At 44.5% G+C, this 26,798-nt stretch overlaps 1 protein-coding gene across 2 annotated transcripts in view; it reads right to left on the reverse strand.

Moving 5' to 3' along the window:
* Positions 1-26,463, reverse strand: part of LOC147637210 (histone-binding protein MSI1-like) — a 60,612-nt gene extending 34,149 nt beyond the window's left edge. Inside the window, exons 1-4 of one of the 2 annotated variants that reach the window (XM_086800828.1) lie at positions 26,147-26,463; positions 25,227-25,328; positions 25,005-25,139; positions 24,486-24,632 (exon numbers count right to left, since the gene is read on the reverse strand). In XM_086800828.1, the coding sequence (XP_086656954.1) occupies positions 24,486-24,632; positions 25,005-25,139; positions 25,227-25,328; positions 26,147-26,455 (693 nt within the window). In that variant the 5' untranslated portion in view covers positions 26,456-26,463. Of the gene's footprint in view, positions 1-24,485; positions 24,633-25,004; positions 25,329-26,146 lie in introns of both variants that reach the window. The other variant, XM_086800827.1, reaches the window with a different exon arrangement.
* Between the last annotated feature and the right edge of the window lie 335 nt (positions 26,464-26,798).

Genomic DNA, 26,798 nt, shown 5'->3' on the forward strand with positions numbered 1-26,798 from the left:
TGGCATTTTCAATTTCTCCTAGACTAATATCTTTTTCCAACACTGTAACTAAAGAAGGAGGGACTGTTTTCTTTCTGCACATGCTCTCTGTTTCTCTTGGGAGAGCTGACAGGCTGATAAACTGAACGGGAGTATGGACTTATCCTTCTTCTGGACAAATAGAATGGGAGCAGTAAAAGGTGAGGAAGATGGTTGGATAAATTCGGACTAGAGTAGTTGGGCTAAGTGTTGCTCCAGCTCGCTCGTCAATGTCTTAGAAAGGCGGTAGGGGAACTTGCTTGGAGATTCTCATCCAGGAACCAACTCTATGCAATGGTCCTCAAGTCTACTAGGTGGGAGATTGGGTGGGAGGTCGTCTTGCAGCATGATGTTGCTGTATTGAGACAAAAGACCAACCATCTGCGCTCCCCTGCAGGTGCTACTTGAACTGCATTAGACTGAGAGCGGATATATAGTAACGCACACTCTGCTCCTTTTCTGATGGCTCGTTGGGCCTAAATGTGGGAAATGAGTGGAATGCCAGGAATGCTCCAATCCACACAAATCATGAGAGGCTCAGGAAAGCCTTCAACGATGGTGAAAGTCTCCTGCCTCCAATCAGGAGTGGGTGCATACGGCCTAAACCACTGGATCCCGAGGATCATGTCACACCCTAAAAGAGAGGAGACAATGAAATCCCGCTAGAATGTGGCCCGTTGAACCTGAAACTCAAATTGCTAAGCTTTATGAGTGATGTGCGTACGTAGACCAAGGGTAAACCCGTCAACATCTAAATGATAAGGAACCAAGGTACAACTCATCTTGGTAGCCAAGTACGGAGAGATGGCATCCTTAGAACTATGATGTCAAAGAGGACAATGAACTGTTGTCCCTTTGCAGTGCCATAGGCACAGATGAGAGCCTTTGTCTTTCCCTCAACCTCATGCTTCTACTTATCATCAAATACCACTGGTGGCACTGAATTCAAAGAGGGTAAAAGCTAAACGGCATTTGAGGCTGATGGCAGGGGAGATGTGGATGATGATGCTACGGTGGCTACTGTGGAAATGGATACCTTAGCAGACTTTTCAGTTTGGAACTTAGTGCAATCTTTCTTCCCGTGTCCCACAGTGTGACAGAAGAAACAACGGTTCTCTGTCCTGTACTGTGTCTGTTCATCTGGCTGTAGATAACCTCCAGTGATGCTCTCCTTAGCTTTTTCCTCAAGAGTCTTCTTGGGCGTAGAATCTTTTCTTATTGCCTGATTGACTCGAAAAATTTTTCTTTTGGTCCTTTTGGTCTTTGCTGTTCTGAGCCCCATTACCTTGGGTAGATGATTGTTGGGTAGATGACTATTGTTGGGACTTAGGGGAAGATCGTACCTGCTTGGGCTGATCTCTGTTCAGCTTCAGCTCCTAATTCTAAGTGAGGGTCAGTGCATGTGCATAAGTCTAAGGCTCAAAATTCCTCACTGGGTACCTAATGGTAGTGTCTAAACCTCAAATAAACTGTTTGAGCTTATCTTCTTCCGATATGCCCAACTGTTGGGCCATCATAATGACCTTGTTGGAATAGGTCAAAACGGAGGAGCCACCCTGAGTGAGTTTCTAAAACTCATTCTCAAGATTGGTCATGTACTGTGGTGGAAGAAAACAGGCTTTGAGGTCAGCCACAAAGGTGTTCCAATGAAAACAGAATTGTCCCGTGATGGGGTCTGTGTGAAGTTGTGAGACGAATGCTGCCCACCAAGTAACAGTGTAACATGCGGAAGCTTCGGGGGAGATCGGTAACTTCAATGCTCAGAAAAACAGCACACTTCTCGCGACGAAATTAACGCACAAAACTGAATGTAGATGTGCAGAAAAATAGAGAGAGAGAGAGAGAGAGAGAGAGAGAGGAAGAAGAGGACACAGTATTCGGTCCTGAATACCCTCTTGTAGGGCCCCCACCACGGATGGTGTATTTGCTTTTATTAGTATGTTGCAAAACTGAAACAAAAGACTGAACCTGAACTTTCTTGGCTGAGGTGAATCCTCTGCCCTTGACCTTCAATCCTTCACCCGTTCTGCGTTAGCTTATCCTTGGCTATCTTGGCCCTTTGATTAGCTTCAGCACTTGGTGAAATATGAGATGAATGGAATAAATCTATGCCATGGGTATTTATACCCCTCCAGGGTCTTGGTCGGCTGGATAAAACCCAAGCGGCTGACTGAAAATAGTCCCACGAACTGAGTAATTTAATGCTAATAAACCTGCGCATCACATAAATGGGTGCTGGCCACCATGCGCTTGTGTTTCTGGCTGCTGGGCAGCCTGTGTGGGCTGCCCCACACCTGGCCTACAGCCCTCTAAGGGCTGGATTCCCTGTCGGCTGCCTGTCCAGGGGCCCTAGGGCTGGCCTACAGCCCTTCTAGCCCATCCCATGGCTGGTGGGCACAGCCAAGGCCTTCCTGGCCCCTATGGGGGTGGTTCTACACCTCCCCCATGCCCACATATCTGTCCTTGGGGTAGCCCTATGGGCTGGCCCCTTTCCTATATGCAAACCCTAACTGTCTACACAATGGTCTGGCATCCAGTATCATACCAGATACACAGAACCACTGACATCATTCCAGAGGAAGACTCACCGTGGACTGGCATTGTTTCAAGTGCAAGACAATGCACACCTGACCTTGGACGCATGTGCAGGACAATGGACACCTGACCTCGGACGACTGGAGTGGGACCCTGGCTCACTCGTCCCGGACTAGGCTCACATGGGACTAGTTATCCACCCTAGGCCTGTCGAGTGTAGGCCTCTTGCGCTTTAGCCAACCTGTCCTTTACTGACTCCAAAATCTCCTGGTAAGACTCTGTCAATCAATTCGCTTCAGGTACTGAAGATGAGGTCTTGGTCAATAGCGACTGGAATGGTCTTCCAAACGCTGCCTCATATGGAGTCGAGCCAATAGTTGAAGAAAAAGAATCATTCAAAACAACTTGAACTAAAGGCAAATATGATTCCCACTTACCTTGTTGATCGTGGACATGACACTTCAGCACATCAAAGGCCAACTACTCGTAGATTTCTGTCTAGCCGTCCGTCTGTGGGTGAAATGCACTGGAAAAATTCAATTTAGTACCAAAGTTATCAAACAATGCCCTCCAAAAATGACTGGTAAACTTGGCATCTCGGTCTGACACTATGATCCTAGGAATCCCCCTAATTGGGTACCAATGCCGAATGAACAACTGGGCAACATCCTCAACGGTCACATTGGCCCTGCAAAAAGCATAACGAATTTGCTAAATTTATCAACTATAGTTAAGCACTGAGTATTACGCTTACCCGGACTGGGAGGCAGATTCGTGACAAAATCCATATCTTGGAAAGGTCCTTCAGGAATTGGCAAGGGCTGTAACAACCCTATCTTCTTCCTGTTGGATAGGTGTCATCTCCAGATGGTGTCACGCTAGTGGCACACTCTTTAGCCTCTAGGCATTTTTGGGATTTATAGCATTCATTTCCATTTTTTCCTATTTACACATTTTTGGGTGGAGGAACTTTTCTAGAGATCCGTTCATCTTGTGCCTATATATATGAGGCATTGTAGTTCATTTCTAATCAAGTTGGCTAGTGGTTCATTGATGAGTTCTTGAGTACATTGTCTCTTCTCTCATCTCTTCTTTCTCACATGGTATCAGAGCAAGGTGGTGGCGCACATAGAGCCTCCTTATCCTTCTTCCTCTCTACCTCTATCCTCTTCAACAACCCCGCTTTCAATGGCGTTTTTTCATTTTTTTAATTTTCTGCTAAACGAATGCGTTTTTGAGGATTGTGGCCGCTAGACCTACTGGAATCATCGTGGTCTACAACTTTGCAGAAGAAAGTTTTCGCAAATTCCTCACCGTTTTTGAGTTATTCTTCACAGACTACCTGCATGTAGAATTTCTGCTTGCGTTTTTTGCAGAAGCCCTTACTCATCATTCTTGCACTCATTTAATGATGCAAAAGGCTTCAAACCAGCCCCTTACCATCCTCTACAAGTGTGTTTTTTAAAGCACTTCAATCCGAGTCCTACAACTCTACCTGCGGGGTGAAAACATTGCCAACTAGTTTTCCCTACATGCGGTAGCGTTTTTTTGGAGGCTTCTTGTGGAGAGATTTGTAGCCATTTCTTGGCTGCGTTTTCATCATCAACTTCAGCCCTTTTCATGGTGTTTTGAGGTACATATTCATCCTCTTTTCTACACCTTTCTACCGGCTGAAAATTCCACTTTGCTACACACTTTGTGTTTGCGTTTTTGTGGGACAATCAACTCCTCCATACTCCTTCTACCTAAGGCTACATTCTCAGCCCTCTTTTGGTGGTTTCTACCGAGTCTATTGGTTCATATATTGGCTGCGTTTTGTGGCTGCGTTTTTGCACTATCTTTGTGCATATTTTGGAGATACTTCCTTGGTGGACAGTCCATCTATTGGCTGCGTTTTTGGAGGTACGACACTTCTTCTCTTGTGTTTTCCCACCCTCCTCTCCCTATGGGATCTCGGAAGTCCTCTACTCCAAAAGACAAAGGTAAACTTGAAGATACTATGGATCCTACATCTCCTACGACGGTTGGACCGGCAACTACTACAACGGAAGTTGGTGCAATTCCTTCTTCGGTAGGTGCTGCTACTTTCTCTTTTCCGTCATATCCATTACCTTCTACGGATCCTTTCTCTCTTTCTTCTTCGTCCTTTATGCCTTCCTATCCACATACTTCTATGCCCTCTATGGTATATCCCCCTACATCATCTATGCCTTTTATGGCAACTTCATCTACTATCATTCCTCCTTCTACTACTTCCACTACTACTCCACTCCCCACTCAATCATATCAGCCCTTTAACCCATTCACTCAATCTTTGAGCCTTCCAAGTCTTTCCGATTTACAAAAGCTTACCCCAAACAACTACCACACTTGGTCCTTGTTTATGCAACTTCTTTTGGAAAGCCGGGGTGTGGTCTATAATCACTTCTCCTCATATGGTGCCTTCTCAATATTAAACCTATATGGATGCACGGGCCAAAGCTTTACTTGTGCATGGCATGTCTACATCGGTTGTGTCTCAATTTCTTTCTACAAGGAGTACGGCTCAACAATTGTGGCACACTATACAAATGCAATATGGAAGACTTTCAACGGTTAAGATGACTAAGTTGGAAGAAGATTTGGATAAGATTTCTATCTCCGAATCCGACAACATAGTGGAGAAGCTTGGAGAATTCAATCGAATCAAGCGGCAACTTGAAGAGTTTGGTACATTGGTAAGCAATCCGGTCCACAAGCTACTTGGTAAATTGCCTTCTTCTTTTGAATCGTTCAAAGATAACATCTTTCTTCGAGTTCCTTTCCCTTCCTTTGAAGAGACTATGGGTCTTCTTCATGATAAGTGCCTTACTCACAAGCAAAACAAAAAGGACTCGGCTTTTGTAAGCCAAGGCAAGGGCAAAGGCAAAGGCAAGGGGAATGATCAACGCAAAGGCTTTAATTCCAATGCTAAAGATTCTTCAACCAAAGGCGACAAGGACAAATCAAAGGATTCTTCCAAGGAGTGCACTTTCTGTGGTCGTAGTGGCCATACGGAGAATCGTTGTTTCGCTAAGAAGGCGGCATCCAAGAAGGTAAAAGCTGAACTTGAATCCAAATCTAAGGGTTCTTCTACATCAACATCTTCTCACGACAAAGACAAAGACAAGAAGGCAGACGGTAATGCCAAGGTTGCATATGTTGCTATGTCTTCTACTTCTTCATGTGACACGTCACTTGTGGTAATCAAAGATCTTGATACGCATACTGCGGATGAGTGGATTGCCGACAATGGTGCTACCTCTCACGTGACGAATAGTTCTTCCTTATTGGAAAACCATAAGTCTATCTCTTCATCAGTACACATTGGTGATGCTTCGTCTCTCCCTGTGATTGGTATTGGTGATGTTTCTTTTGGAGATGCTATCTTACATGATGTTTTGCATGTGCCTAAGATGTCTGCCAACTTATTTTCTATCTCTAAGGCTACTTCTAGAGGTCTTGGGGTTTACTTTGATGATCCAACGCGAAGGCTTCCGCTTGCAACAACTTCTATGAAGACTGGTAAGCTAATTGGACAATGTGTTGTCATTACTTACTCAGTAGAAGGACAGGACTCCTTGTTTAGCCGCCCTGTGTAGTATCTCTCTTGTCCTATGTGCTCTTGAAGATGTTGCTACCTTGCTTGGTAGAACATAGAGCCAATGATAGAGAATATGGGCACTGAAGTCGGGCCGGGCATCAAGGCAGCTCCTTGGTGATCTACATCGACATACCCTTGTTTTCTAATTGCTGAATTTCATATGCATTGGCATGGAGGATTTGGCAATGGATGCACGTGAAGCTATGTATTGAATTTCTCCAATAGTAATACAATTTACTCAAGGGAGGGGTCGGCCGTTCCGGCTCATTGTGTGTCTCTTGTCAATTCAGCAATTTACTTCTTGTATTTGAGCAAGTGTCCTTCAAATCTTAGTGTATTTAAGTGTATTGATTAGCATTGTGTTCAACCAAGTTACATTGGTATCAGAGCATACGGTTCTCTTTCACTTCTATCGTGAGAGACGATCACCATGAACACTAGCTATCTCTACACTTAGACATTATGGACAGCCATACAATGAATGTTGCAGATGCTAATACAAGAGGCAGGGACAATGAAATGCATGCCTCCAATGCTTTACAAGATGAGCAAACTCATGTGGTGCACAATAGGGAACATGAATATGTGGGACAGCCGTCCCGTGGCAAAGAGAAGATGCAAGAAGAAGAGTCCATAGTCTTGAGGGCTGAACTTACTCGTATGCAGGCTCTTCTCCATTCACAACAAGAAGAATTGAATCTCTATCGCCGCGAGGATCCATTGGTACATCACCGTTTGAACTCCAAGAAAGCTGAATCTTATATGGATCATGCAATGGCAATGATTGCTCAAGAGTTGCACATGCAACCGAGGGATGCAGCACGTGCATACTTGGCTCGTACCGAGGATGCCTATGCAGAAAAGGCAACCATCCCACATGTCTTGGAATCCCGACAAGTGCCCGAACAAGAACTTATGTCTAAGAGGATGAATCTCCATGCGATGGGAGAGGAACAATCAGTGACTTCACGCCATGCAGGAATACCTCATGTAGCCCGTGAAGGATACAATGTTTATGGCAATGGTCAAAATGTATGTCAAATGCCATTGCCGGCTGAAAATGTGCATGCACAACACATGCAACATGGGCTGCAATTTTCTGTTGGTGCAGGTATTCCGCGTATCTCTCATGCCACTCATGCCTTCGAGTGTGCTCGTGAGGGAGAAGTTATGGCTGAAAATGTATCAATGCATGTTGAGGGGCCAGCCATGCCTCATGCTTACAGGGCACATGTATCTATGCCTTATGCATCACCTTTTGGTCCAAAAATGATGCCAGTCACAGGAGCTGTCCCAATGGACAAACATGGGGGAAAACATGTTGAGATGCACACACATGCATCAAAGTCTCGTGACTTCAAAGCCGGAGACAAATCTGTGAAGTTTGACACATATCATGGGGAATACGATGCATCAAAGGCACTTGCTTTTATTGCCCAGTTTGATATTATTTTCAGTGATGAGGATTTCACTCAGAAATCCATGATCCGGCATGTAAGCATGTTCATGAAAGGCACTGCTGCCCATTGGTGGCTCATGGAGAAGCTCTCACCGAATCCCGTTAGATCATGGGAAGAGTTCAAGGAGAGGTTTTATGCTCAATTCTTGCCTCCCAATGCATTGAATGAGATAACAATGAAGTGGGATTGGGTAAAGCAAAATGAGGGGGAATCGGTAAATGCATATGTACAAAAGTTTTGGAAAGTGCTTTTGGAGGTGTCTCCATTTATGCATGTCACCGAGGCGGAAAGGAAGAGAAGGTTTCAATCGGGATTGCAACCCGTGTACAAAGCGGGATTACAAATGTATCCTGGCCATACCTTACACCAACTAATCGCAGCCGCCACCGCCACCGAGCAATTGGAACTCAAATTGAGTCGATCCAATAAGGCTAAACCCTTATTTCAAGGCAAAGAGAGGGCTGTCCAAAACCTACAAAATAATGGACAGCCACCTAAAAGGGACCAAAACCAAGCCAAATCAGGTCCAAAAGCTGAAAATAAGTTTGCTAAAAAGCGCCCTTATAAGCCGGCAAACTTTGGTCTTAGTGCTGAGAAGAAGGAGCAATATATGCGTGAAGGCAAATGCTTTACTTGTGGCAGCATTGAGCACATGGCAAGAGCATGCCCAAATAAGAAGAACAAAGCTGAAAATGCTAATGTACCGAAATCTAATGTGCATATGGTTCCGGATGTGCAGGGCAACACTTCACATGATAGCAAAGATAGGGTTGTATGCAAAGCTTGGGGACAACTCAAAGATCAGCCTGCTTTGTTCATGTTTGATGATTGTGCATCGGAGAATTTCATATCCACTCACATGGCAACTGCTTTGGGTATTGAAGTGGAGGACATGGGTCCTCAAATTGAAGCAGGGGCTGCCTTTGTTGGTAGAGAAGTGCAGGTCATGCCTATTTTTGGCAAGTTGCGCATACACATTCAAGGCTATGTGGATCATGAGGATTTTCTTGTGGCACCTTTGAATTGCTGTGATGTATTGCTTGGAAAGCCTTGGCATACACGTATTGATCCGTGCAAGGCTTACAAGACTAACAGGATCACCTTCATGCATAAAGGCCGAGAACATGTAATTGATGCTGGTGAAGAGGGTGATACCATTCCCCTTGTATCTCATGTACAAATTAAGAAAGTAATGAAAAAGAGTATTTTTGCGTACTTGATTTTTATACGAGATCCTATTGAGAAAACTAATGTACATGTAAACACTCTTTGTAATGATGGGCTGAAATTTTTGCAAGAGCACAATGATTGTTTTGCTGATGAGTTACCAAATGAGTTACCACCTGTACGACTGGAAGATCATCGCATTGATCTTGTGCCGGGTAGCTCACCACCTAATAGGCCAGCCTATCGTGTAAGTGCATCCCAAAAAGAGGAGATCATGAAGCAAGTGAATGAGCTTCTTGAGAAGGATTTGGTTCAGCCAAGCTCTTCCCCATATTGTTCACCCGTCCTCTTGGTTCAAAAGAAGGATGGATCCTTTCGTATGTGTGTGGATTATAGAGCTTTGAATAAGCTTACCATCAAGAATAGATTTCCGATTCCACGCATAGATGACATCCTTGACAAGTTGGATGGATCGGCATGCTTTAGCCGAATTGATCTCAAGAGTGGATATCATCAAGTGCATGTAGTGCCTGGGGATGTACACAAAACTGCTTTCAGGACAACATTTGGGCTTTATGAGTATCTTGTTATGCCTTTTGGTCTAACAAATGCCCCGGCTACATTCAATAGAATGATGGATCGCATATTCCGTGGGTACAGGAAATTTACAGGTGTCTTCTTTGATGACATCCTAGTCTTCTCGAAGACCGAAGAAGAGCATAAAGCTCATTTGGCTATTGTTTTTGAAGAGCTCCATAAGCATAAACTCTTCATAAATGCAAAGAAGAGTGAGTTCTTCTTGTCAGAGATACATTATCTTGGGCATATTGTGTCCAAAGATGGAGTGCGGATGGATCCTGCAAAGATTGATACGATACAGAATTGGCCCGAATTGAGTTCAGTGCATGAGATCCGTAGTTTTCTTGGATTATGCTCTTACTACCGCAGGTTCATTCGGCACTTTGCATGGATTGCTTCTCCTTTGCATGATTTGACAAAGAAGGAGGCCGTGTTCAAATGGACTAATGTAGAGAGAGATGCATTCCTCAAATTGAAAGATGCAACTACTCATGGTCCAATGTTGATCGTTCCGGATTTGCAAAAGCCTTTTTGTGTGGAATGTGATGCATCTGGAAATTGCATAGGGACTGTCCTCAATCAAGAGGGACATGCCGTGGCTTATGAGAGTCGTAGGTTGCATGATGCGGAGCTATCTCTTGGCATATATGAGAAAGAGCTCTTGGCTGTAATTCATGCACTTACTATATGGAAACATTACCTTCTTGGGGCTGATTTCACTATGAAGACAGATCACCAGAGTTTGAGGTATTTTCTTACTCAAACTAAGTTGTCAGAGAAGCATATGAGGATGGCCAATTTCCTCTCTATGTTTCATTTTCAGATCTTGCACACCCCGGGAAAGAAGAATGTAGTGGCCGATGCATTGTCACGAAAGCCGTATGTAGCAGCTATCTTGGTTGCCTCTCATGGGGACTTGTCTACCATGCGTGATTTGTATCATACGGATGCTGATTTTGCCACTATTTGGGCTGATTTGATGGCTGGTCATGCACATGCCTCACATGTGATCAAAGAGGGTTATCTCATGAAAGATAATTGCCTATGTGTGGTGTCTGACATGAGGCAAAAGGTTTTGGATGAGTGCCATGCTCCTCCATATGCTGGTCATAGAGGCATAATGCCTACTACGCACATGATTGAGCGGTATTTCTTTTGGCCAGGTATGCGGAAAGACATAGAGATATATGTACGTGCATGTATCACCTGTCAAAAGGTCAAATTTGATAGGCAAAAGGCACCAGGTTTGCTTCAGCCATTGCCTATTCCTACGCAGCCATGGAAAAGTATTACAATGGATTTCATTATGGACTTGCCACGTAGCCAACAGGGTAATGATGCAATTTAGACAATTGTGGACAGGTTTAGCAAGCAAGCTCATTTCTTGCCGGTCAAAAAGACCATCAAAGCTGAGCATATGGTTAAAATATATCTTGCACAAGTGTTCAAACATCATGGAATGCCGAAGTCCATTGTGGGGTGCCGAAGTCCATTGTGGGGGATAGAGATCCCAAGACTACAAGTCACTTTTGGCGGGCCTTATTTGATAATATGGGCACCAAATTGGACTTCTCATCAGCTTATCACCCTCAAACGGATGGGCAAAGTGAGGCTGCAAATTCAGCCGTGTTGGATCTCTTGAAATGTTATGTGGCGGATCAAAAGTCTTCTTGGGAGAAGTACTTACCGCTTGTGGAATTTGCATACAACAACACGGTGCATGTATCTACGGGAAAGGCCCCGTTTGAGATTGTTTATGGTAAGGTGGTTTTGCCACCCATCCTTCGCACAAAGGATGAGATATTTGCAGCTGATGAGTATGTAAGAGACTTGGATATTGCTTTTGCTCAGGTGCGGACAGCCATTGCAAGGTCACAAGACAAGCATAAAAAGGCTGCCGACAAGCACAGAAGGCAATTGGATCTTAAAGAGAATGATTGGGTATTGCTGAAATTTGAGAAAGCAAGACTTGCAAAGAGGCCTGGCAAAGAGGGTGCATATCCTAAGCTTGCAACCAGGTACTATGGACCTTTTCGAGTGATCGAGAAGATCAATGAAGTGGCTTTCAGATTGGCATTACCTAGTCATTGGCACATACACAATGCTTTTCATGTGAGTCTCCTTCGAAAGTATGTAGGGCCGGAGTCCAGTGAAATGGTCATTGAGGATCCACCACAAGTGGATGAGCTTGAGGAGATCTTGCAACCAGAGCAGATTGTGTATCACAAGAAACGCAAGCTTGCTGCAGGCAAAGTTGTGAGGCGTTACCTTGTGAAGTTTAAGAACTATCTTCCCATTGATGCTAAATGAGTAGATGAAGAGTTCTTCAAAGATTGCCCGCATGTGCTTCAGACATATTTGGATGCATTTCAGTTTGCGGACAACTGTTTAGAAGCGGGGGGGAATGTCACCATTTGGCCACCCGAATGGTTCACTCTTGCTTTCACACTATGTACATATTGGATTAGTGTCCATGGCTTATGGAATATGCCTATGCAGGTGATTGACACGTGTCATGCTGTATAGTTGGATATGATATTCTGCTGGGACTTGATGTTATCATGCCCGAAATATCTGGAGAACTTGGCTTTCCGCTGGGACTTGTGCCTTTGTGTACATGCCCGGAAACGCCTGGAGGACTTGGCTTTCCGCTGGGACTTGTGCCTTTGTGTACATGCCCGGAAACGCCTGGAGGATTGGCTTTCCACTGGGTCTGGTATTGCGTATACTTGCCTGGAAACGCCTGGTCTTATATGGTTTCATGAACGGAAATTGCTCATGCCAATGCTGCATTGCATAGCATCTTTATGTGCTTGCCTGCAAATGAAATTGCATGCTGTTTTCATGCTTGCATGATCTATGTGTAGTTCCGGGTAAGGGGACGCCCGCCCGTGAACCGTGCGTGTGAAACTGTCTGCTGACATGGTTGTGTGGCATGTGAACAGGTGGTAAGTATTTCCCGATCTAGGCTCAAATAGCCCTTAGGACTTAGCCAATATTTATAAGTGAGTGCGTTCCCATTTCATTAAAGTTTGGGCGCCCAAAAGTCACTTATAAATTATGACCTCTTCCAAGTTCACACTCATCACTGAAGTCCCGAGGCGGACAAGACTCAATGTCCAGGACCTGATCCTCCCCTTTTACTCATAAATGGGCATCTCCCCATGTCCCTTCACCTGATTGGACCCCAATTCACTTACTTATTAAGAGAAATTCGTGTTTTCTCTTCATGAGGATTTTTGGAGGCTGAAAACTCTATTTTTCCACCATTTCTCTCCATTTCCAAGCTCTCCATAGCCATACCCAACTTGCTAGGGTATTTTCCAAGCTTCCAAGAGTGTTTCCAAGTGCTAATCACTCTCCTACTCACTCCCAATGACTGAAATTCAGCAAAACAGCTCTCATTTTTGCTGTAATTTCTGGTCTTTTTGCTGAAAACCCTAATTTCAGCCTTCCTTTCTCAAGTTGAACCATAGGGGAAGCTTTCCCAGGGTTCCCTTCATCCTCTTGAAGACTTTTGTCGCGACGAAGGATTGCGGCAAATCGAAGATATCAACACTTCTAAAGCTTCCAACGCGAAGGCTTCCGCTTGCAACAACTTCTATGAAGACTGGTAAGCTAATTGGACAATGTGTTGTCATTACTTACTCAGTAGAAGGGCAGGACTCCTTGTTTAGCCGCCCTGTGTAGTATCTCTCTTGTCCTATGTGCTCTTGAAGATGTTGCTACCTTGCTTGGTAGAACATAGAGCCAATGGTAGAGAATATGGGCACTGAAGTCGGGCCGGGCATCAAGGCAGCTCCTTGGTGATCTACATCGACATACCCTTGTTTTCTAATTGCTGAATTTCATATGCATTGGCATGGAGGATTTGGCAATGGATGCCCGTGAAGCTATGTATTGAATTTCTCCAATAGTAATACAATTTACTCAAGGGAGGGGTCGGCCGTTCCGGCTCATTGTGTGTCTCTTGTCAATTCAGCAATTTACTTCTTGTATTTGAGCAAGTGTCCTTCAAATCTTAGTGTATTTAAGTGTATTGATTAGCATTGTGTTCAACCAAGTTACACATGACATGGTTACAGGTCTACCAAAGCTTCAGAAACCTCGCCATCACATTTGTTCTTCTTGTGCTCAAGGAAAGCAACATCGGGCTTCTTTTCCAGAGGAGCCACACGCATACTTGAGCTTATACATGCTGATCTTGCAGGACCTATGGAAGTACAATCGGTTGGTGGATCCAAGTATTATATGCTTCTTTTGGATGACTTCTCTCGCAAATCATGGGTTTATTTCTTACCTAAGAAGTCTGATGCTCTTTCTCATTTCAAGGTTTGGCTTGCCCAAATGGAGAATCAAGCAAGTCAAAAGGTATCTTTTCTCAGGACTGACAATGGAGGTGAGTTTACAGCATTTGAGGATTTTCTAGCTTCAAAAGGCATACAACGACAAACCACCATACCCTACACTCCTCAGCAGAATGGTGTGGTTGAAAGAAAGAATAGAACGGTGAAGGAAATGGCCCGCTCCCTCTTACATCATGCGACGCTACCTTCCTCCTTTTGGGGTGAGGCTATAGCTACTTCAGTTTATCTTCTCAATCGCTCTCTTACGAAAGCAGTAGACGGCATGACTCCAGAGGAGGCTTTCACAAGCCACAAGCCTACTGTGAATGGGAGAGAGAATTAGGGTTAGAGATTCATGTGGGAGACATACACAGAGAATCAAGGGAGAGAGAGAGAGAGAGAGAGAGAGAGAGAGAGAGAGTTGTGGGGATAAGTCAACTCACCAAGAGATGAGTGTGTGACTCCCCTATCACACATGTATATTGCACTAGTACACATAGTGCACTTAGTACATTAAAAGTACTAAGTGTACTATGTACTATAACTTATGGGCTTGTACACACTATAAGGGTGGGCATAGTGCCTTTACCCCAACAACCTCCCACTTAAAGGCAAAGTGCCCTTAAGTAAAGGAAAAGAAAAAATCAGCATGTACATGATAATATACAAGGCCATATCAAGGCTGAAACTGGCCTCATCCAATGCCCATCAAGTGTCTGCAATGAGCAAACCGCTCCGGAGGCAAACTTTTTGTCAACAGATCAGCCAGGTTGTCATCCGTGTGAATCTTAACAAGCTGAATTTGCTTGTTCTCTATCACCTCTCTGATGAAGTGATACTTCACATCCACATGCTTCATCTTTGCATGAAAGACAGGGTTCTTTGCCAACTGGATGGCACTCTGACTGTCACAATGCAACAATGGAATATCCCCTGTATAGCCCAAATCAACCACTAACCGAGATAGCCATAATGCCTCCTTGCAAGCCTCTGTGGCTGCAATATACTCGGCCTCTGTAGTAGATAAGGCTGTGCACTTCTACATCCTGGATATCCATGACACAGCACCTCCTGTGAATGTACGCATTGGGATTTGAAGAACTAGGGACAGCCACTGGGGTCTGTGTGGAGGCTAGGCTCACCACGGAAGCTGTGGAGGCTGAGGCGGCGGTCTTTGGAGCAGTAGTCTTCTTAGGACACTCCCGAGAAGTGTGTCCTTTTTAATGACAAAAGAAACACCTACCCTCCTTATTATACTAAGCAATCTCCTCAGCACTCAACTTGCTACCTGTCTTGCCTGCCTCCGCTTTCTGTTCTGAAGTAAGCTTGGATGCATTGTTCGAGTTCTTGGAGCTAGAGGCTCCCGTGCTCTGTCTTGGAGAAGACCCTGTCTGGTTCTGGCCTTTTTCCCCCGAGGCCGTGGCCTTGGGGGTAGCCTTTTGGGAAGTCTTGGGCTTGCCACCATTGTGCTTCATTTCAGCACTCTGCGCAAGCGAGAGTGCGTCTTTGAAGGTGGCTGGCCTAAACATACGTACCTCCCACTGGATTTGCGTGTCAAGACCATACAGAAATTGCCCTTTCTTGTCCGTATGAGATAAGCCTAATTGCAAACATAAGGTCGAAATTCTATTGGCAAACTGAAGGACTGGTTGTGACGCACTCCCCTGATATCATCTTCGAGTCACTCAAGGTAATGGGGCGGTAGAAACCGCTGCTTAAGGTCGCGGACAAATTCATCCCAAACACAGCACACTTGTCGCGAGATGAAATTAACGCACAAAACTAAATGTAGATGTGCAGAAAAATAGAGAGAGAGAGACAGAGAGAGAGGAAGAAGAGGACACAGTATTGGGTCCTGAATACCCTCTCTAGGACCCCCACCACGGATGGTGTATTTGCTTTTATTAGAATGATGCAAAACTGAAATAAAAGACTAAACCTGAACCTTCTTGGCTGAGATGAATCCTGTGCCCTTGACCTTCAATCCTTCACCCCTTCTGCATTAGCTTATCCTTGGCTATCCTGGCCCTTTGATTAGCTTCAGCACTTGGTGAAATACGAGATGAATGGACTGAATCTATGCCATGGGTATTTATACCCCTCCAGGGTGCTGGTCGGCTGGATAAAACCCAGGCGGCTGACTGAAAATAGTCCCACAAACTGAATAATCAGCATTTAATGCTAATAAGCCTGCGCATCACATAAATGGGTGCTGGCCAGCATGCGCTTGTGTTTCTGGCTGCTGGTGGGCAGCCTGTGTGGGCTGCCCCACACCTGGCCTACAGCCCTCTAAGGGCTGGATGCCCTGTCGGCTGCCTGTCCAGGGGCCCTAGGGCTGGCCTACAGCCCTTCCAGCCCATCCCATGGCTGGTGGGCACAGCCAAGGCCTTCCTAGCCCATATGGGGGTGGTTCTACACCTCCACCATGCCCACATATCTGTCCTTGGGGTAGCCCTATGGGCTGGCCCCTTTCCTATATGCAAGCCCTAACTGTCTACACAATGGTCTGGCATCCAGTATCATACCAGATACACAGAACCATTGACATCATTCCTGAGGGAGACTCATAGCGCGGACTGGCACTATTTCATGTGCAGGACAATGCACACCTGACCCGGACGACTGGAGTGGGACCCTGGCTGACTCGTCCTGGACTGGGCTCACATGGGACCAGTTTTCCACCCCAGGTCCTGCACCTTCTGTACAGATATGTCTACATGGCATCCAAGTGCGGGATGCACATGACAAACAGCTTCCCCAATGAGTTGGGGTGCTGCCACATGGACTTTGTCTTGTGGATCTGTAATTTTACCTAAAGGAAAATGTGCTTCAAATTGATGAATAAATTGAGTAGCTACAACATAATCACACTTACCATCATACTTACTAAAATTTGGAGAGGTTCGAATGACGGTGGTGGTAGGGGCAGTGGAGGACAAGGAATTCGGAGCCTGCTAAGGGAGAGCCGCTAGAATCCGTGCCATCGTTGTTGCTGATGCTGGATGTGCACAGCCTCCCAGTCGAGTCTTTGTTGGAACTCTCGGTTGACTTTCTCTCTACGGCGTTGGTCTTCCTCATATTTGCGTGTGGCTTCCCTATCCCTTTGTTCCTCTACATGTCTCAGGTCTTTTTCTTTTGCTGCTTTTCTTTTTGCTTCTTCATCTTTTCTTCTTTTTTCTTCAAGTCGGTCTTCATCTTTTCTTCTTTGTTCCTCCATATGTAGAAGGACCTATGCCAGATCCAAGATGCCTTCTTTGGGGTTCTCTTTTTCGGCGGCAAGCTGCATCTTCGGAGAATTTATTTGCTCCATCATTATTCTCAAGAGCTCTTCTGTGCTTGGTGGAACCGTTTTTTCTGTTGGAAGCTTTGTTCCTCCATCCCTTCTTGCTGGCTTTCTTCTTGATGTGATGTCTCTCCTGACATGGTGGAGGCCTAGGTTTCTTTTCTGGACCACAGTTTAACCATCCACCGGATGCTCTCACTTCTTTAGGTAGCCGAGTTGGGTTACTAACTTGATGCTCTAATACCAATGTTACATGCACTAAGCTTGATCGTGATAAAGCACAACAGGGCCTTCTTTATACCATTATGTGGTGAGAATCTTTAGCATCAACTTTAGAAAGTCGAGAGAGAGAGAGAGAGAGAGAGAGAAGAGAATGAGAATGTAGAGGACGACACAGTATTGGGTCCCAATACCCAGTGAAGGGCCCCCCCTGCAAGGAGGAGTATTTGCTTATATTATTCTTTGGAGAAATGTTGTACAATGCTGAGTACAAATGATATGAATGCCCAACGCAAAGACGAGGAAGACCGTACGTCAGCTAAGTATCCACCTAGTCTGAGGCTCTGTTGAAGACTCTTTAGGCCACTTATGCAAGTCCGAATAGCTATAGGACTGCACATATGCTGGCTGAATGTGAAGAGGAGCTCCCTTATAGCCCTTGGAAGCGTCAGCCCCTTGTGAATTATGAGATGCTTTCATCGTTTTCTTGGCTGCAGTATTTATATCCCCTCAGCCCTCTAGTCGGCCAGCTATGCACAAGCCTCACGACCTGGTCTTGGAAAATTATGCATTTAACTCATTTCACACCACATAAGTGGCTGGACAAATCTGCGCATGGCTGGGACAGTGCCCAGGCTGCTGGGCAGCACTGCGCATGGGTGTGGGACTGCCCCCCACACCTGGCCGACATGCTGGGTAGGGCTTATAACCATGTCGGCTGCCTGGCCAGGGCCCATAGAGCTGGCCGACAGCCTGCCCAGCCCAAGCAAGGACTGGTGGGCACAGCGTGGGGCCTTCCTGGCCCCTTGGGTTGGCTCTATGCTGCCCCTTGCCCACTGCTAAAGCTCTAAACATCTGATCTGGGGTAGCCCCTATGGGCTGGCCCCTTCTCTACATGAAAACCTACATGCCTACAGAAGTCTAGCATCCAGTTGCAAACCAGATACACAGAACATCTGACATCATTCCAGAGAGAGACTCACAGCACGTACTGGCACTGCTTCATGTGTGCAGGACAATGCACACCTGACCTCGGACGCATAGAGAGTGAAACTTTGGCTGACTCGTCCCAGACTGGGCTCACATGGGACCAGTTTCCACTCTAGGTCCTGCACTTTCTTGTTCAGATATGTCTACATGGCATCCAAGTGCGGGATGCACGTGACACCCACGTTGCTGCTGATCTTGTTAGAGCTGCTGTCATTTTGTCTGAAAGGTGATAATTGACACCTACAGCCAATGATGCAATGCTGAGGTAAAGCGATGAGGTGAAACGATGAAGTCACAGTAGCTGAGCTTTCCACTCGCCGCCGCTGCAAAGTCACGGCTAGGTGAATGCAAAGTTGTGGCTGCTGTTAGCATTGCTGCAAAGTCATGGCTAGGTGAATGCAAAGTTGTGACTGGGCTCACATGGGACCAGTTTCCACTCCAGGTCCTGCACCTTCTTGTTCAGATATGTCTACATGGCATCCAAGTGCGGGATGCACGTGACACCCACGTTGCTGCTGATCTTGTTAGAGCTGCTGTCATTTTGTCTGAAAGGTGATAATTGACACCTACAGCCAATGATGCAATGCTGAGGTAAAGCGATGAGGTGAAACGATGAAGTCACAGTAGCTGAGCTTTCCACTCGCCGCTGCAAAGTCACGGCTAGGTGAATGCAAAGTTGTGGCTGCTGTTAGCATTGCTGTTTTTGATATTGTCTGTATGAGTGTTGGACTGTGATGAGTTGCGCTGAAACGAAACTAAGAAAAATACACTTCTACCCACTGGAGAAAAGAATCCTCCTCAACCTATGCTTCAGAGCTTCTCCTGTCTAAAAATTGGGCATCCACAAAGGCCCACCATTGTTGCTCTCATACATGACTACAACACATCACTGATTGTTGTTGTCGAGAGATAGGAGCATTCAGTGACGGTGCTGAATATGTTGTTGCTTGCTGACCTGTTCGTAGTTGAAGAAATTGCTTCTCTTGTTTGAATTGTTGATACCAATGCATTGCCTAGTGGCTCATCATGTTGAACAACTACAGCCAGCACATATGCCCAACACTCCAGCAACACACATAGAGGTGTTAGCACACATGGCAATCTAGATCTCATGAACATGAGACCTAAATTGTTGCCAAGGTGGTCATATCTTCGGTGGTGTGAGTGGCCTATCCCAATATTCTTTGTAATGTAGGCCAAATCACATGTGCACTGTGTAGAGAATAGGCTGTCTGTTTTGTCACAAAGGAACTCTTCTTGTAGAATAGCACCTACTTGAGTGTCAGTTTTGTATCACATCATTTGCATCCTGCACTTGATCTATACTTATGAAATGACTTGTAGAAATCTTGAACTGGGTAAATCACAACAATTGTATCATAAGAATTGTACTTGCATCAGCCTCTTGTTGTCAATTGCACTCTGCTTTGCATGCGACTCTTAAACATTCTGCATGGAAAACTAGAATCCCTTGGTGTAATGGAAGCACGTCGGCCTAACCATTGGTCTCAGTTCAAATCTGAGAGAGATTGTACTGGTTTTACAGCATTTTGCATGTATTACAGCTTTAGCATGTGTCCAAACGTCAAATCCTTTACAATATACATGTTGCATTTTTAGTATGATATATGAATTCTGCTTGAAATCTTCACACTTGTTCAAATCTGAAACAAAACTGTAAATCTTGACAATGGCTCTATAATAATCTCCACAGAACTATAATCTGCATAGAACTGTAATCTGAACAATAACTCTGCACTGATGTTGAAATCTGCACTCGAATCTGCAAGAAAACTGTGATAACTCTGTAATAGATCTTCAATTTGTTGACTATTGTTGAAAACTACACCAAAATCTGCAGCATTTGTTGTCTGCCTCCAATATCTTTGATAACCAGTACCTTTTTTTATGAATCTTTCACCAAAAACTGCACAGTAACCAAGAATCTCTCCAAAAATGCAAAGAACTCAAAGGATCTTGCAAATAATAGTAGGAAACTACAGTTTGTGTGAAGATTTGATGAAAATAGGCTCTAATTCATGCAAAAATTCTCCAAAATTTAAGAAAAAATCAAAAAGATTTTCAATAAAATCAAGAAATGCAAGAAAATCAAGAAAATGCATTTTGAAAACTTGTGAAAATTCTTAATCCGAGAATGATTAACACTAATTATGATCAAGAAAATGCATTCGGAAAAATTGGATTAACAGTAATTTAAAAATGATTATCACTAATCATGATCAAGAAAATGCATTTTGAAAAACTGGATTAACAGTAATCCGAAAATGTTTATCACTAATCATGATCAAAAAATGCATTTTGAAAAATTGGATTAATAGTAATCCGAAAATGATTATCACTAATCATGATCAAGAAAATACATTTTGTAAATTGAATTAATAGTAATCCGAAAATAATTATCATCTAGTCACTCCCTAAGCAAGGATCTAAGCCAAGAGCTCCGATACCAATGCAAGAAGGTAGGATTGGCTACTCAAAGCATGGAGTGACAACATGGGTGTGGGTCACTATCCTAGAGCAATAGCCAAGAAGGCCATGAAACCTTGGGTACGAGCACCAAGAAGACATAAATGTCTATAGAGTGAAATATGATAAAAAAGGTACAATGCCTATGAGCCCTATGCCTAATATAGCCCAAGGTCCCCAAAAGTACACATGTAAATGACCCTAAGCCCAAGTGCCTAGGCCCCATCCCCCCAATGCATGTGCAACCAAATCTACTTCATTACACAATCCTTCCTTGAGCATCACCATCTAGTTCACAACTTGTGGCATAACATCATGGTGCAATCATTCATTGGACCAAAGGCAATTCACAAGGAGGATACAATACCATAAACATATCATCATTTCCTTTCAGTCATTTTACACACACCACAAACAGATGATATATTTTGTACAAGGATGAGATTATGCGACTCTTCAATACATTATGCAAGCACACTTGTAGATGATTCGTACCACTTTGTTACCTACAAGCAAGGGACCCTACTACTATTCCAACAATCACCTAGGAAGATGTATTGCGTGGACCAAGGCCTTGGCCTCTCCTGTACATCAATTTCCTCCTAACATTGTCTACATCAACCAGCACAACCTATACGTCGGCTCCAGAGTGCAGCAACTACCTTCATCAAACACAATCGACACATCATCTCAGCGTCGGCTCAACACTCAGCAGAGCAGCCACTTGGATCAACCAGCGCAACCAGCAACAGCCCGGCTACATCAACACACACGTCACCATCATCATCATTCGGCATCAACCCATCGTGTCAACGAACACTTAGCACAGCCAACCATACACACAACAGCCGCCATCAACCTCATCATTGATCTTCATCATCGTTCTGTCTCCAATGCAGCATACCAGCTCCCGGCTATCAACGCAAGGCCTCTGGCGCATCATACGACAACAGCATCCGGCTGAGCCTTCGTCATCAACGCATCCAGCAGCGTTTTCTTCCCACACCATCCAGCCAGTGCTCTACCTCCTACGTACTACAGCAGCCTGGTAACCAATACCAATACATGATCTTCATCGTCAGCTCTACCCCCTGCTCACAGCAACCGCCCACCCTCGACTTCACACGGAGTGCGATGCGCAGTATCATCACCTGTTTCTACATAACTTGGTTTCTTCATTTTCTACATGTCTCTAAACCACTCAGCATGACTAGTCATATGGTTAGAGATGCCAAAAGCCACATACCATGTATCTTAAGACCTTGACACATCTCTTGTTATGAAACTCAGCATGTGCTACAACACAAACAACTGCTCACTTCTATCATCACCTCCCTGTTTACTAGATGATGCATAGTTGCCTTGCTGTAACTTTCCACTTTTAATGTCATTCTATTTTTTATAGCAATCCTTTGCTATGTGCCCTAGTTTGCCACAATAATAGCACTCTATGATATTTGTATTGTCATTTATTTTCTAACCAGTTTGGCCTCTTTGTTGGTTTGCCCTTCTTTCAGTTCAGCCTGTTCGGGCTGTTGTAATCAAATACAGGAGCATGCCTGCCACCACATCCAGAAGTCAGGACAAGATCAGGCCTTGGTCTTATGCATGGATGGGGAGGCCTGGTGGTATGGGACAACAAGGCTTGAGTGAGGAGTCCTCACTATGGCGGGTTAAGAGATCCTTGTAAAGCACTTAGGGTACAGAGCTCCCTATGGGAGCATTAGCGGGTTGAGAGATCCTTGAAATCATAATCCCTTGGGTGTATGTTTTCAGACACACTTCAGCAGTTTAGCCCTACATTTCCTTTATTGTTTCCAAGAGATCTCAACAAAACTCCTCCAAATTTTGAGCAGATCTTTACTTCTCTGCATCATCTGGAAGACCAGCACACACAGCATGCTTCAGAGTTCAGCCTCCTGTCAGTCTTTGAGTGTAAGACACTGCAGGTGAGGTTATTTGTTTTCAGAAGTTTGTAGCAGTTTCAGCCTATGAAACATGTTACGTCAGTACTGATGAGACTAGTACTCTCTTCTTGCATTTAATTTTTTGTAGTGTAACATCTGAAAATTTTGTCATTTTACTTAATGTATCCAGGCTTTCACGAGCATACCTCACATCAATCATATTGCTACATCCAGGCTCTCACTAGCATATCTCACAGCAATCATATTGCTACATCATTTGTACCCCTGTGAAGGAGGCTTGCTGCATGTTTGTCGGTCTACTGTTGATCCTCGTATGTGCAGAACTCAAGAGGTGTTTGGAAATGCTTTTTGGACCTCGGATCCCTCTCCTTTTTTTCTCTTTTTTGCAAGAGTGGGTACTGAAATTACATGCCATCACTTTCCACTATGGGAGTGGGTAAATTCGAGGCCAACAGCTCCACTCTTTCTGAACCTGGCTCCCTCTTAAAAGGCACCATCACCAAGGAAAAAGGGGCTCTTGTGATTGTAACAGTCGGTTACTCTCAGATCACACAGCTCTAGCTCAGGTAACCATCTTGAACAGTACCACTGCTAGGAAACTACTAGATCATGCAGCTCTCACTCAAATCACCCAGCAGACTTTTGAATTTTCGCAGGGTATCAGAGCCATGGTTCAAAAAGTCTGGGAAATGCTATCAACTGGATGGCTCTTGTTGGTTTTACAATTGAAATGGAACGATCAAGATGTAGTTTAGGGGAAGATATAAAGAATGTGAAAGCCAAGAAGTAATCATTGTACCCCTACAATCGTGGCCTTATTTGTTATCTCTGATTAAAATCTTGTTGCTTTACACATGATTAACAGCAATCATCCTCTTCCAATGGGCGTGCCCACCAGACTTGACTTCTGAATCTTTATGATAGCCATGTTGCAGTCTGCACTCCGGAGCTTTTATTGCTAGGCATCATCTTGAGAGTCAACGCAAGCAAGAGGGCACACACACATCAATAATACTATGCCAATGGCATCTTAAGAGGTCCTTCAGGTTGTTATTGGAGGGCTTTCCTGAACAATGAGGAAGATCCTCTCTATTAAAATCCCTCATAACTTGTACAATTTTCCTCTCGATTCAAATTCTTGATAACTTGTACAATTTTGCTCCTAGTAGCATGTGCATCCTGCATGCTCAAAAACAACTGATATTGGAGCTTGTTGGGTAGTGAAGGGCTGTATACCAGGCCTGCCCATTGCCTGTACCATGCCTTCTGCTTGCAATTGGTGATTGAAAACTAGCATCTTCTGCTTTTAATTTCCAAACTTTGATGCTTGAAACTGCATTTGAATGCCCTGACAAACATGTGTCACAGGATCTCGACATGCACTAAAAACTTAAGCATGTACTTGCTCTCTCCAGTATTTTCTTTGATTGGATTGAAGATATCTGTTCCTTAACTTGGTATGAATATTTTCTGTTGTTTTAGCAAATATAGCAAACCTCAGAAGGATTTGCACCTTGTAGTCACGAGTGGTATCAAAGCACATGTGACCAAAGTACTGAAATCATAAGAAATTTAGTACAAGGAGGCATTCTTCTTTTGAACGGTTCTCCTCATTTTGATGAGGACAATCAAACCTCTGTTTCTAAGTTAAGGCCACCATACAGTCCGCCTTTCCAAAACATAAAGGCATTTTCTATAAGCATGTATGGATCCTCAAATGCTTCTTAGACCTTAAGAATCTTAAAAGTGTGAGGCCTGACAAAGATAAAAGTGCATAATGTACAGGTTTTCTGTGAACACTGGACAGCGCCATCAGGAAATCTGAATGCATGTAAAGTCACAAGAATGTACCTTTGCGCTGTGAGCTTTTGCCGCTAAAGGATTGTCACCTGCCCTCCGGGTGTCCCAAAGCCCTAGCCGGCGATCATGTCCCACAGAGCCAAGCATATGCTCATCCTTCGAATGCCATGCTACGTCTCTTACAGGGCCTTTGTGGGACTGCACAAGCACAGCAATGAAAGTTTTGTCGATTGGCCTCTCAGGTACCAACCAAAAAAAGCTCCTAAAGTTCAGCATTCCCCTCACATACACATGCAACCCTAACTGGGCACTAGGGTCTTTGTCAACAAGACAGTCCTCAGAGTTTGTAACAAAAGAATAAGATACAAAGAATCCGAAGGGATCTGTATCCAATAAGAGATTCGTGAGCACTAGGAGCCTTTTCTCTGTGTGCACCTAGAGCTTTTGTGGTATAAAGAGAAGACCACCTAGAGCTTTTGTGGTATAAAGAGAAGACCACCTAGAGTTTTTGTGGGATCTTCCTCTTGTTTTGTGGTAACACAGAAGAGGACCTCGATAGATAAAAAGTACCACAAGGCAGCGCTTGGGTGCAACGATGGTTCGGCCGGGTGGAAGGGCGTTGAGGTCCCAGATGCAGATGCGAGCATCGCCAGCTCCGCTCGCGAGGAAGCCTTCTCTCAGGTGGCTCCAGGCCAGGCCATATCCCTGCGAGATGTGACCCTGCAATCTCAGATCCGGACTGCTGGGAAACGACATGCGCGGCGGGTGCTTTGTGCAGTCGAAAACGTTCACCTCCCAGTTTAGCGTCTTGGTTGCAATCATCGACGGGTTCTGTGGCATGTACCTGGCCTTCCTCACCTTCCCAGTGTGACAAATCTGCTGTATGCTTATTACCTGCATCATCAGCCAAGCAATATAGCCCTTCCTTACCTTAGAAGAAAAGATTCGATGAAAATCAAAAGGTTTAGTGCATTCAAACTAATCTAACAGAACTTTGAATAGCAATAGAAAACGCTCTATTCTATCTGTTAAACCCTAGAAAAACGTATACAAACCTAACTTTGCAAATTGGAATCGTAGCAATCAGCTAGTCTTAAGAAAGGCTAAAGAAACCTGCAATCGGCTAAGCTTTAACATGACAGGATAAGCCTGCAACCGGCTAAGCCTTGAGAAGCAGGATAAGCCTGCAATCAGACAAAGCAGGATGAACCTGCAATCATCTGCTCTTCCACACCTACTCTCTGTAGCCTGAAAACATGATCTGCTACTCCATACCTACTCTCTGAAAGAAAACATATGCATCTGCTTCTTCATGAAAGAAGACTTCTAATTCTTCACAACGCATCTAGTTCCGTATGTGCCGAATGCAATTTCTTAGGAAGGAAAGATGATGGATATCAATAGAATCTGATGCACAAAGCAAAGCAAATTTGCACTCAAAATCTGTATTAATGCACTGAAAGCAGGATGAATTTTAGTTAAATGGCCTCGATTAGCAGACGCTTCAATCTTAATTAAATTAAGACAATATATATTCTCTTAAATCTGTGAATCGACCTCCGCCTGATGAATCATTCGGTGGATTAATCAAATTCTGTACAGTAGTCTTGCTGAGATTTGTGTTCTCATCTCTGATGAACGTTGGCTAATCAGCGCAACACAAAGACAGTAGCTCGTGATTAATTATCAGCGATAAGCGTGATGGATCATACATCTAGTCTGCCGCCGTGATCACTTGCTATCGAGCTGCTGTCACTGCTTCCCGTCGCGGGGCTGCCGTCACTGTCGTAATCACTTACCGTTAAAGGAAGATTAATTTGCTGGATGATGAGACTGTTCCGTTGGTTGCTGTTAAGAGCATGCGACGTCCCGAGGATGAGCTTCTGAGCGGAGTACTCTTCTCCGGCGTACTTTGTCTTGCCCGGCAGCCACTGAACGGTGGGAGAAGGGCATTCCAAAGGAAACATGATGGAGAAATAGTAACGAAACGGGTCCTCGTCAGATGTCGAAGAATCTGGCATTCTGCCGGGACGGCAACGTTACGGCAAAACGAGCGCAAGCATTTATTATTTATTTGAAAGTATTATTTTTTATTTATCAGTGACAGCGCAGCGGGCCAGCTCCTGCCCACGCCCTGTTTCGCTGACACCCGCTCATGCACATCACCTGCCATCCTCATGAATCATTTATGCAATGGGAGGGGATGTGTAAACTACAAAATAATCTTGAAAAATTCCATCTTATTTACACCTTCAAGAAAGGGAATTGTGTGGTTTCAAGCCATTATAATCTATGTTTCTCACCCCTAGTTTACTTCGTGATGCGTTGACAGTTTATTTGTCCGAGTTTACTTTATCCGATGGC

The sequence above is a fragment of the Cibotium barometz genome, chromosome 7 (assembly GCF_041138505.1).
Source record: "Cibotium barometz isolate CiBa-2024 chromosome 7, ASM4113850v1, whole genome shotgun sequence".
Taxonomy (NCBI): Eukaryota; Viridiplantae; Streptophyta; class Polypodiopsida; order Cyatheales; family Cibotiaceae; genus Cibotium; species Cibotium barometz.